Source organism: Suncus etruscus, chromosome 12, assembly GCF_024139225.1.
Source record: "Suncus etruscus isolate mSunEtr1 chromosome 12, mSunEtr1.pri.cur, whole genome shotgun sequence".
In the NCBI taxonomy this organism is placed as follows: domain Eukaryota; kingdom Metazoa; phylum Chordata; class Mammalia; order Eulipotyphla; family Soricidae; genus Suncus; species Suncus etruscus.
In genome coordinates, this window is record NC_064859.1 from 3,089,785 (window position 1) to 3,102,725 (window position 12,941).

The 12,941-nt window shown below is 38.0% G+C and overlaps 1 protein-coding gene across 1 annotated transcript in view; it reads right to left on the reverse strand.

The window, feature by feature from the left end:
• FSIP1 (fibrous sheath interacting protein 1) overlaps positions 1–12,941 on the reverse strand; it is a 219,793-nt gene that overhangs the window by 167,937 nt on the left and 38,915 nt on the right. The window contains exons 5-6 of the mRNA XM_049785005.1: positions 1,914–2,012; positions 352–476 (exon numbers count right to left, since the gene is read on the reverse strand). Coding sequence (XP_049640962.1) covers positions 352–476; positions 1,914–2,012 — 224 coding nt within the window. The remainder of the gene's footprint in view (positions 1–351; positions 477–1,913; positions 2,013–12,941) is intronic.

Below are 12,941 nucleotides of genomic sequence, written 5' to 3' on the forward strand. Positions count from 1 at the left end.
ATCAGCATTATTACTTTATAAATTATCATTTTACTCATAAAATCTAGAAAACATTACCAAAATAAATAACATTTATTAATGTAATAGGTTTTTTTTCGAACTGTAGGAACCAGATTCATGTCTGGGTACTGAAGCAAGAGTTGTTAAAAAGAGGTAGGATGGGATAGGGTAGACTAAGATCAAAAGCTAAATAATTTCTCACAAAACTTTTCTTTCATCTATATATACTGTTTTAATTACATATACAAATATCCTGACCTCCCCCCCAAAGTTAAAACACTGAAAACAGCTAGTTCCATTTTGCAACTAAGTGAATCTTACATTCTGGCTTCTGAATTTCTAAGTACATACCTCAATGTTTCGCTTAATAAGATCCTGGCTGGGTTTGCTCCTGGGCCCAATCTTTTCTGTGTCTGAGAAAGGTCTCTTCTCTGCTTTGATCAATGACTGTTTCCTTGCCACATCATAGGTAAAGTCTAATATTAAGAAAGTTCACAAATTTTTATAAATATGATTGTCAATTTTGCTAAAACTTTACTTCAAGCATGTATTATATAAAAAGTAGAATGTTTTTCTTTATTTTCATAAAGACCCAAGAAGCAAACATACATGAAGATCCAATCTCAAAAGTGAGATAGACTATCAAATTTGCAATGAAGTTGTCAAAAACTTTTGTCATTCATTCTCATTATATCAAACTTCTTGCTTTTGATTCCTTTGTAATCATGAGAAATATGAAGAGAATTTCAAGTGATACACATGAGAAATCTTGAATGTTACAAAGATTTTTAATGTTTCATTTAATATTTACATGAAACAAGAAGCCAATTATTTCCTACTCTTCTATTAAATTTTCCATAATCACTTTTGAGTGAAAAATGCTGTGTTTATAGTTGTCTTTACACAAGTTCTAGGAATAAGTGTCTTGCTATTCTACATCCCACCTACACAAGCTCGTAGGCCCATCTTGATTTATCAATTTTCCTCAATCTTTGAAAAGAAGCTTAAAGCAGCCACTGAGTTAATCAAGCCTAAAGATAGCTTGTTTTCATTATACTTATATTTGGGACATATAAAATAAGGTAATTTTTATTAAAGTAAATAAGACAATTCATTGAAGTCCTAAAAATGCATATGGAGCCTCTTAAATTAGAAATAATATCAATGGGGCCATAATGATAGCACAGTTGGTAGCACTCAGTTACTCCTGGCTCTGCACTCAGAAATCACTACTGGTGGGCTAGGGGACCATATAGGATGCTGAGGATCAAACTAGGTGAGCCACATGCAAGGCTATCCCATTATATTATCTCTTTGACCACAAGAAATTTCGTATATTTAAACACATTGAAATAATTCAAATTTAGATCCCTGCCCATATTTTGTTTCTTTAAAATAGTATTTTAATAAACTTTATGAGGAAAACTCATTAGATTCTATGGATCAAATGATAGCTCAAGAAATGCCTTCTCTCCATCCCAGGATGAAAAAGCAGGAGTCACCATGCCAATCCCAATCCTTTCTGGGTTGGCTGACTTGGCGGACTATGCAGGATAAGCACTGAGAACAAGTTGCATCACTCAGTAATTCAGTCTCTCAGTGTCTAACCACAGAATATTCTCTTGAGACTAAAAGAAAGCTATCTTTTACTCTTTCCATAAGTTTTCATTTTTGTTAGGTTTCTATTACTTGTATCCAGGTTTTCTTTTATTTCTTCATTATATAAAGTTTCAAAGATGAAAGTAGAAGGAATGATATAAAGAACTTAATAACTAGTCTCATTAATGATCAATTTTATTTCATCAAGAATTAAAATTTACATATAATTCTGGATTAAATCATTTCATTTGGGACTATCTCTATGTACACTGAATCTCGTGACAGTGTATAAAATCACACCAATTAAAACATACCTGGAATAACATTCTGAATATGTTTTTCATATTCTTCAGGAGGGATCTGAGTGTGAAATATTGAAGAAAAGGTATCTTCAACCTCATACAGAGAAGAATCTATGAAGTTATAAAATAATTTAATGCACAAATAAATCAAAAGTTATCTATATGTGTAACTGCTTTAAAAATATCTAAAAGCTAATGTCATAGGCAATACTCACTCAATCCTCACCATCATCAGATACATACATATTTCTTTTCTTTTCTTTTCTTTTCTTTTCTTTTCTTTTCTTTTTTTTTTTTTTTGGTTTTTGGGACACAACTGGTGATGCTCAGTGATTACTCTTGGCTGTGCACTCAAAAGAGCTCCTGGCTCGAGGGACACAATGGGACACTGGGGATCAAACCCAGGTCCGTCCTGGGTCAGCCACATACAAGGCAAATGCCCTTCTGCTGTGCTATCGCTCTGGCCCCTACATACATATTTCTTTTCTTTTTTTTTTCTTTTTCTTTTTTTTTTTTTAGTTTTTCAGGCCACACCCGTTTGATGCTCAGGGGTTACTCCTGGCTAAGTGCTCAGAAATTGCCCCTGGCTTGGGGGGACCATATGGGACGTCGGGGGATCAAACCGCGGTCCTTCCTTGGGTAGCGCTTGCAAGGCGCTTACCTTTTACCTTACCTCTAACGCCACCTCACCAGCCCCACATACACATTTCTTAACATAGTCACTTCCTGATGGCCTGAACTATATCTTTGGTTACTCTTTTTATATGCAAGAGAAAAAATGCAAAAGCATATAAAATGAATATATAAAACTAAAACACTTCTCTACACTGAAAGAAACAGCAAAACAAAAAAGCAACTTCCATGAATGGGTTAATATATTTAAAAGTATACATCTAATAATGGGTTAACATTAAAAAGTATTAAAAACTCACACAACTAAATAACAACAAAACAACCTAATTTTCAAAAATTTGACCATGTTTCTGAATTGATATTTCACCAAAGATATAGAGATGTCCAACAGATTCATATAACGGTCCATAATCAGTTATTATCAGAGAACTATAATTCTAAAACAATAGACTTGCCTTATGCCTGTGAGAATGGCAATTATATAGAGACAAGAAATAACAAGTGTTGGCAAAAACAAAAGAAATAACTACTATCTTGCACTGCTGGTGGGAATGTGAACTGGTGCGGTCATTATGGACAGTATACCCATTACTCAAAACACGAAGAGTAAAAACACCATGCTATCCAGAATTTCCATTGTAAGGGTTCAGAAAGATAATATATCAGGTAAGGCACTTGCCTTGCATGCAGTCAACCTGGGTTCAATCCTGACAAACCCATATGGTCTCCCAAAACTGCCAGGCATGATCCTTAAGCACAGAGCCAAAAATACGCCCTGAGACCACTGGTGTGACCAAAAAAACAAAAACACAATTTCTGCCTTTAGGTACATCACTAAAGAAAACAAAAGACTCACTAGTTTTCCAAAAGACAAATTTTAAAAGATATATTGATGTTCACTTTTTGCACTATGTGACAAGAGTCGCAATATGGAAACAACATAAGTATCATGATTGAATGAAAGAATTATGCAATGCAATACCATCTCTCTACTCGATGATTAAAAGATGAAACCTTGACAAATATTCATTTTTGGAATTTAAGTACACTACACTAAATGAAATAAATCATATAAAGATGAACACCATGTAAATGTACTAATAAAAATTTGAGAGGCAATGTACATGAGCAAACAAAAAAAATAAACTTCTAGCTGAAAATAACAAGTTGATGGTTACTAGAGAGAAGAGGAGTAGGAAAATAAGATAAATGGTAAAGGAGGACAAGTGTATACTGGTGGACAGAAATCAGCCTACACTTTTTGTGGGTGGTGATCGTGAGAGGGTATAAAGATGTTGGATCCTGGCCAGCGAGGCATCAGAGGAACCTCAGTTTGAACCTGGCAAAGTATATAGTCCCCTAAGCACCACTAGGAGCAAGCCCTCAGCTGAGCCATGAGTATAGCCTAGGGCCCAGACTCCACACACATAAAGTAACTGTTGAATCATAATAATATACACCTATAACTTATCAAAGGTTTTTTAACAAACTTATAAAAAGCTGTGTATCTGAAACCTATCAAAGGTTAATCAAACATTACTTCAATTTTAAAATAAAACAACATCACTTCTGAGTAAAAGGTTAATTATCTTTGTACACATAAGCCACTGAAACAAGAATAACAAAATAAACAACTTTTTCCCAGAACTTGTATGCAAGGAAAATATTAAGATTAACAGTCATAGTCAGTAACAGAATGGGTGACTATATGGCCCAGCAGCAGAGCCCATATATGCTTTTGCAACTGTGAAATCCTGGGTTTGGTCCCTAACACCACAATAAAAAAAGAAACAAATAATTTTCATAAATCAAACATTCAATTTCAAGAAGTTAAACTTGGAAAGGAGGACAGAGACAGGTGTATTTTCTGAATTCCAAAAGTCCTTTACAAAACACTTTCTTCAAGTTAAAAAAACAATATCAAAGAAATGACAGAATTAGGAAATAACCATTTGGCAATCATCAATCCATCAGAATAAAAATTGATTCAGGTAAAAATAATCAACAGGTGATAAAGCTAATAGGTAAAATAATTTGAAGTCTAAGAGTACCTTCCCACATGATAACTTTGTCAGCACAAAAGGAAAAGGGGGGTCAGAGAGATAATTCCAAGGGTTTGAGTATATGCTTGCATGTAGGAAGCTTGGTTTCAATTCCTAGAACCACGTGGTCCCCGAGCCCTCCAGGAGTGACCCCAGAAAACTTAGCTGGAAGAAGACCCTGAGCGCTGCCAGGCACACCATACATACACACAACTACACACACATACACACACACACACACACACACACACACACACACACACACACCCTTCTGAGAGTTGCAAAGCAACAGTGAGGTAGATTGTATGTTAAAAGGAAGGAGAGAGTGCCTGAAATACCATGTCCTCTCTTCTTTCCCTCCTCCTCTTTCCTCTACACACTCTCACCCCAGCATACATAGTTTAAAGGTCACATAAGGGCACCCTAAGAGGCAAATACCCACAAATTAGAAAGACTGCACAGAAAGAAAGATCCTATCAGCATGATGTTGGTCTTCTAGACTCCAGACTGTGAAGAAATTAATTTAGGTTTTTAAGCCAGCCATCTGTGGTATTTTTTATGGCAGTTCTAACAGACTGATATGTATACTTTAAGATAAAATTTTAAAAATTAGCCTAATTAACTTAACAGAAGAGGCTAGAGAAAACAAGCTCAAGAAAATAAATAATCAAGAGTTAGAATTAGCAAAGAAATTCAAAAATAGTGCTTGAAGGCATGAAAAGAAAAACCTGTCAGTATGATTTTTTTAAAGGAAAAGCATTATGAATCCCCATGGTAGGGTTAGAGAAATAATAAAAAGACTGGAAAAACATAGTTTACACTTACAGGCACCATGTTTGACCTAGGCAGAATTCGCTCAACCCTTCTCCCATTAAAAAAATAGTAGAATCCACATTTATTTTAACATGTTACAGATGGTTACACACAGGATATTTCTGATAGGCCATATAACAAGTTAGTAAAGACATAAATTTTGTGTTTTCCCCTCTTTTCACAAAGGATCCCTTCCTTCCTCAGAGTCAAGTCATTGCCTCATCAGTAGCAACAAGCATATACCTATATCCAGTTCTTAGTACTGACATCATTCTCCAAGAAACCAGGACCCCTGGAGAAATTATTTATTCTATGACTCAGATAGGAAACAAAGATGATGAGTCTGAAGCATTTTGTAGTTAGAGAAAATGAGGAGTATAATGCCCAATCTTTGTGACAACAATGGCAACAAAGGGCAGAGAGGAGAAACAGTTTTTAAGAAAAAATGTCTTAATGACCAAGGATGTCAAAGGTGTAGGAAGCATCCAAAAGAGCTAGACCAAAAGCTAGAAAAAAAATTAGCAACAAAATATAATGGCATCAAATTTTTACCCAAAGTATAGAGCTAAAGTGATAGTACAAAGAGTAGGGCACTTCCCTTGCACATGGCAAAACTATTTTCAATCTTCAGATCCCCAAATGAGCACACAAGGAGTGTTCCCAAGTACAGAGCCAGGAGTAACCCCGGAGCACTCCTGGGGGGGTAGAGGGGTGGTGGTCAAAAAAAAAACAAAAAACATAAAGACTGGATTAGACAGCATTCCCATCAGCAGTAAATGAGAGTTTGCTTCTCTCCACATCCCTGCCAGTACTGATTGTTCTTGCTCTTTGTGATGTATGCCAGTTTCTGTGGCATGAGATGGGACCTCATTTTTGTTTTGATTTGCATCTCCCTGATGATTAGTGATGTGGAGTATTTTTTCATTTGCCTTTAGGCCATATGTACTTCTTCTTTGAGGAAATGTCTGTTCATTTCTTCTCCCCATTTATTGATGGAGTTAGGTTTCTTTTCTTGTTAAGTTCAGTCAGTACCTTGTAAGCCTGTCTAGAAGACAGACTGGAGGTGGGGGAGGAGTGAGATAGGGGCCATTAGTAGTGGGAATGTTCTTTCTATGACTGAAACCCAACTATAAACATGTTTGTAATCATGGTGCATAAATAAAGATATTATTAAAAAAACAAATAAAAACAAAGTATAACATATTAATAAGCCTACACTGATATAATAATGAACAGGGAAAATAAACCAATCTTCCATACCAAATGTTTTTAACATGTTTAAAAAAACTTATTTAGTTCTGGACTGTCTGTTTTCTGTGCAGCATCTGCGGGCCTGATTTCCTGTGTGTGTGGCTTCATATGCGGACGACTAGCCTTCTCTGGAAGTGAGTTTCTCAGCCCAGAAAGGAAAGAGCTGGTTGAATTCTGATGGAACGCTGAAGCCTGGCACATCTCTCTGGACTGTCTGTCTTCTGTGCGGCATCTGCGGGCCAAATTTCCTGAGTGTGTGGCTTCATCTGCGGGTGACTAGCCTTCCTTGGAGGTGAGTTTTTCCGCCCAGAAAGAGAGGAGCCAGAGGAGTGCGGCCTTAGCCAATAAATACAACCACAACACGTAGAAAAATCCACAATACAAGTGTGACAATGGGGAAACAACGCAGGAGCGCCAAACATAGAGAATAAGGATGGCAACTCTGATGACCGGAACATGGCCAACCAACTAGTCAGTCTCTCAGATAAAAAGTTTAGAGTCGCAATATGGAAGATGTTCACAGAACTCAAAGAAAGTATAGAAGAGAACACTAATAAGAATCAAGAGACTATGAAGATAGAAATCAGAAAACTCCAAACTGAAATTTCAGGTCAAATAACAGGTCTGAAAAACTCAGTAGATGAATTGAAGAAAAAAATGGATGACCTTTCCCACAGGTTAACAGCAGCTGAGAATAGAATTGGTACACTAGAAGATGAGATGAATAACAACTCCATATAGCAGAAGAGATTGGAAAAAAGCCTTAAAGCAAATGATCAAATAATGAAAAAATTACTCAAAGAATATGAACAGATGAAAGTAGAAGTCTATGATAAGCTTAACAGAAACAACTTAAGAATCATTGAAGTCCCAGAGACCCAGGAAGAAAATCTCCAGGAAGAATCAACAGTCATCTAGAATATCATTAAAGAGAAACTACCAGAGCTAAAGAATACCTGCAATCAAATCCTGCATGCCCGAAGAGTACCAACTAAAAGAGACCCCAGAAAAAAAACCACTAGACACATCCTAGTCACAATGACGAATCCTACAGATAGAGACAGAATTCTGAAAGCATCATGATCAAAAAGAGAAATTACATTCAAGGGAACATCCTTGAGATTTACCACAGACCTGTCACCAGAAACACTCAAAGCCAGAAGGCAGTGGTGGGACATAGTGACAAAACTCAATGACATAAATGCTTTGCCTAGTATTCTGCAACAAGCAAAACTCACTTTCAGATTTGAAGGAAAAAATACATGGCTTCACAGACAAACAACAGCTCAGAAACTTTACAGACTCAAAACCAGTCTTAAAAGAAAAACTGAATGGCCTACTTTAAGACAAGACTGACCAACAGACACACCAAACTTCGATAGAAAGATGGCACTAAATCCCAGGACAATTCTTTCTCTCAATGTTAATGGACTAAATATACCAGTTAAGAGACACAGAGTGGCTAAATGGATCGAAAAACTCAATCCAACCTTCTGCTGCCTACAAGAAACGCATCTGAATAGTCAGAACAAACATAAGACTCAAAATAAAAAGCTGGAAGAAAATCATCCAAGCAAACAACACCCATAAAAAAAGCTGGAGTTGCCATACTAATATCAGATGATGCAAACTTTATACTCAGGAAAGTTATAAGGGACAAAGATGGACATTTTGTATTAATCAAGGAAAATGTACAGCAGGAAGAAATCACTCTCCTAAACATATATGCACCAAATGCCAGCAAAATATTTAATACAATTGTTGACAAATCTGAAAAATAACATCAATAACAACACAAAAATTGTGGGAGATCTCAACACGGCATTGTCAACACTTGATAGGTCAATCAGACTAAAACCCAACAAAAATAAACTAGACCTGAAAAGAGAAATGGAAGAAAGAGGCCTAGTAGATATATATAGGACACTCCACCCCCAAAAACCTGGATACACATTCTTCTCTAACGTACATGGGACATTCTCCAGGATATACTACATGTTAGCACATAAAACATACCTCCATAATATCAAGAGGATAGAAATTTTGCAAGCTACCTCTGCTGACCACAAGGCCCTGAAATTATATGTGAAATACAAAGGAACACAGTAGGAAAACTTTAATACCTGAAAGTTAAAGAGCCTCATATTGAATAACCAGTGGGTCCAAGATGATATCAAAGAGGAAATCAAAACCTTCCTGGAAATAAATGACAATAGAGACACAAACTATCAGAACCTATGGGACACAGCAAAAGCAATACTGAGAGGAAAATTTATAGCTTTGCAAGCAAACATCAGGAAAGAAGAAGAAGCATACCTGAATAGCTTAATGATGTAGCTCATAGAATTAGACAGTGCTCAACAAAAGAAACCAAAAATAGGAAGATAGAAGGAAATAACAAAGCTAAGAGCAGAAATCAATGAAGTGGAAACACAAAAAACAATCCAAAGGGCAAAAGCTGGCTCCCTGTGTGTGACACCAGGCGGGGAAAATCCGCGAAAGTACACCGGCCCAGTGGAGCTCAGCTGTGAAAGACTGTGAGTGTGACCTGTCCATGTCTGTCTACTGTCCTCTTGCGTGAAACTCTTGCGAGTGGGGCAAAAAGAGCCTCCAGAAACCTCGCTCGCCCAGACGCCATTTTCAGGGAGGGACTTCAGAGCATAAAAACCGGCTAACCTTTGCAAAAGCTGGATCCCTGTGTGTGACACCAGGCGGGGAAAATCCGCGAAAGTACACCGGCCCAGTGGGGCTCAGCTGTGAAAGACTGTGAGTGTGACCTGTCTATGTCTGTCTACTGTCCTCTTGCGTGAAACTCTTGCGAGTGGGGCAAAAAGAGCCTCCAGAAACCTCGCTCGCCCAGACGCCATTTTCAGGGAGGGACTTCAGAGCATAAAAACCGGCTAACCTTTGCAAAAGCTGGCTCCCTGTGTGTGACACCAGGCGGGGAAAATCCGCGAAAGTACACCGGCCCAGTGGGGCTCAGCTGTGAAAGACTGTGAGTGTGACCTGTCTATGTCTGTCTACTGTCCTCTTGCGTGAAACTCTTGCGAGTGGGGCAAAAAGAGGCTCAGAGGAGCACGGCCGCTCCGCTTCGCTACGCGGCCGTGCACTCTTTCTAAGGAAAGAACTCCATTGCAACAAGAAGGAAAAATCACACTAAGAACGGCGCTATATCACAGAAGCAAACATTTCTCTCTGGACTGTCTTCTCTGTTGCATGCTCGGGCCTAAGATTTGACCCAGTGTGAGGCTTCATCCACGGAGGACTCCCCTCCCTTAGAGGCAAGTCAGCCCATCCAGAAAGGGAGGAGCCAGAGGAGTGTGCTGCCTACATCATATAGACAATGAATACCACCACAACACGTAGAAAAACCCACAATACAAGTGTGACAATGGGGAAACAACGCAGGCCAGCATCAGACATAGAGAATGAAGATGACAATTCTGAGGACCAGATAATGACTGAACAACTAATCAACCTCTCAGATAAGGACTTTAGACTAGCAATATGGAAGGTGCTCAACAGACTCCAAGAAACCATGGATCGAGTTGAACAGAACACTAATAAGAATCAAGAAAATATGAAGGCAGAAATGACAAAACTCCAAACTGAAATAACATGTCAACTAACAGGACTGAAAAAGTCAGTAAACGAAGTGAATGACAAAATGGATAAGCTCTGGGACAGGGTATCAGAAGCTGAGAATAGACCTGGTGCTGTGGAAGATGAGATACATAACAATTCCATACAGCAGGAGAGATTGGACAAAAAACTTAAAGCAAATGAGCAGACAATGGAAAAATTAGTCAAAGAATGGGAACAGACGAAAATAGAAGTCTATGATAAGATCAACAGAAACAACTTAAGAATCATTGGAGTCCCAGAGACCCAGGAAGAAAATTTCCAGGAAGAATCAATGGTCAAGAACATCATTAAAGAGAAACTTCCAGAGCTAAAGAATATATGTGATCAAATCCTGCATGCCCGAAGAGTACCAACCAAAAGAGACCCCAGAAAAAACCACCCCAAGACACATCCTAGTCACAATGACAAATCCCACAGATAGAGACAGAATTCTGAAAACAGCAAGATCAAAAGGGGAAATCATGTTCAAGCAAGCTTCCCTGAGATTTACAGCAGACCTGTCACCAGAAACGCTCAATGCCAGAAAGCAGTGGTGGGATATTGTGACAAGACTGAATGAAATGAATGCTTCACCCAGAATACTATACCCAGCAAAACTCACTTTCCGGTTTGATGGAAGAATACATGGTTTCACAGACAAAAAACAGCTCAGAAACTTCACAGACACAAAACCAGTCTTAAGAGAAAAACTGAAAGACCTAATCTAAGACAAGACTACCCAAAAGACACACCAAATTTTGAAATAAAGATGGCGTTAAATCCCAGGACAATTCTTTCTCTCAACGTCAATGGACTAAATGCACCAGTTAAGAGACACAGAGTGGCTAAATGGATCAAAAAACTCAATCCAACCTTCTGCTGCCTACAAGAAACGCACCTGAATAGTCAGAACAAACATAGACTCAAAATAAAAGGCTGGAGAAAAGTTATCCAAGCAAACAACACCCATAAAAAAGCTGGAGTGGCCATACTAATATCAGATAATGCAAACTTTATACTCAGGAAGGTTGTAAGGGACAAAGACGGACATTTTATATTAATCAAGGGGTACGTAGAGCAGGAAGAATTCACTCTCCTAAACATATATGCACCGAATGAGGGGCCAGCAAAATATTTAATACAACTGCTGACAAATCTGAAAAATAATATCAACAACAACACAATAATTGTGGGGGACCTTAACACGGCTTTGTCAACACTGGACAGGTCAACCAGACTGAAACCCAACAAGAATATACTAGACCTGAGGAGAGAAATGGAAGAAAGAGGCCTAGTGGATATATATAGGACACTCCATCCCCAGAAACCTGGATACACATTCTTCTCCAATGTACATGGGACATTCTCCAGGATAGACTACATGCTGGCACATAAAACATACCTCCATAAGATCAAGAGGATAGAAATTTTGCAGGCTACCTTCGCTGACCACAATGCTCTGAAATTATTTGTGAACACCAAAGGGACTCAGAAGAAACACTTTAACACCTGGAAGTTAAACAGCCTCATGCTCAATAACCAGTGGGTCCGAGATGAAATCAAGGAGGAAATCAAAAGGTTCCTGGAAACAAATGACAATAAAGACACAAACTCTCAGAACTTATGGGACACAGCAAAAGCAGTACTGAGAGGAAAATTTATAGCTTTGCAAGCACACATCAGGAAGGAAGAAGGAGCTTACCTGAGTAGCTTAATGACACAGCTAATAGAACTAGAAAATGCTCAACAAAAGGACCCAAGAATAGGAAGACAGAAGGAAATAACAAAGCTGAGAGCAGAAATCAACGAAGTGGAAACTCAAAAAACAATCCGAAAGATCAACGAAAGCAGAAGTTGGTTCTTTGAAAAAATAAACAAGATTGATAGACCACTGCAAACCTAACAAAGAAAGAGAGAGAGAGAAACTTGATAACTCGTATCAGGAATGAAAAAGGAGAGATCACTACTGATATGACAGAGATTCAAAGGGTAATCAGAAACTACTTTGAAAAACTCTACGCCACTAAAAATGAGAACCTGGAAGAAATGGATAAATTCTTGGACTCTTATAATCTTCCACGGTTGAAGGAAGAGGATGTAGCATATCTAAACACCCCCATCACCATTGATGAAATTAAAACAGTAATCAAATGTCTGCCGAAAAACAAAAGCCCAGGTCCAGATGGATTCACTAATGAATTCTATCAAACTTTCCAAGAGGAACTACTGCCAATCTTGGCAAGACTCTTTCATGAAATTGAACAAACAGAAACACTTCCAAATAGCTTTTATGAAGCCAACATCACCTTGATACCTAAACCAGACAGAGACGCTACAAAAAAAGAAAATTACAGACCAATATCACTGATGAATGCAGATGCAAAGATCCTCAACAAAATCCTGGCAAATAGGATTCAATGCCTCGTTAAGAAGATCATCCACTACGATCAAGTAGGTTTCATCCCAGGAATGCAAGGCTGGTTTAACATCCGTAAATCTATCAACATAATACACAACATCAATAACAAGAAAAAATAAAAACCACATGATCATATCAATAGATGCAGAGAAAGCATTTGATAAGGTCCAACACCCTTTCTTGATCAAAACTCTCAGCAAGATGGGAATGGAGGGAACCTTTCTCAATATAGTGAAGGCCATCTACCACAAGCCAGTG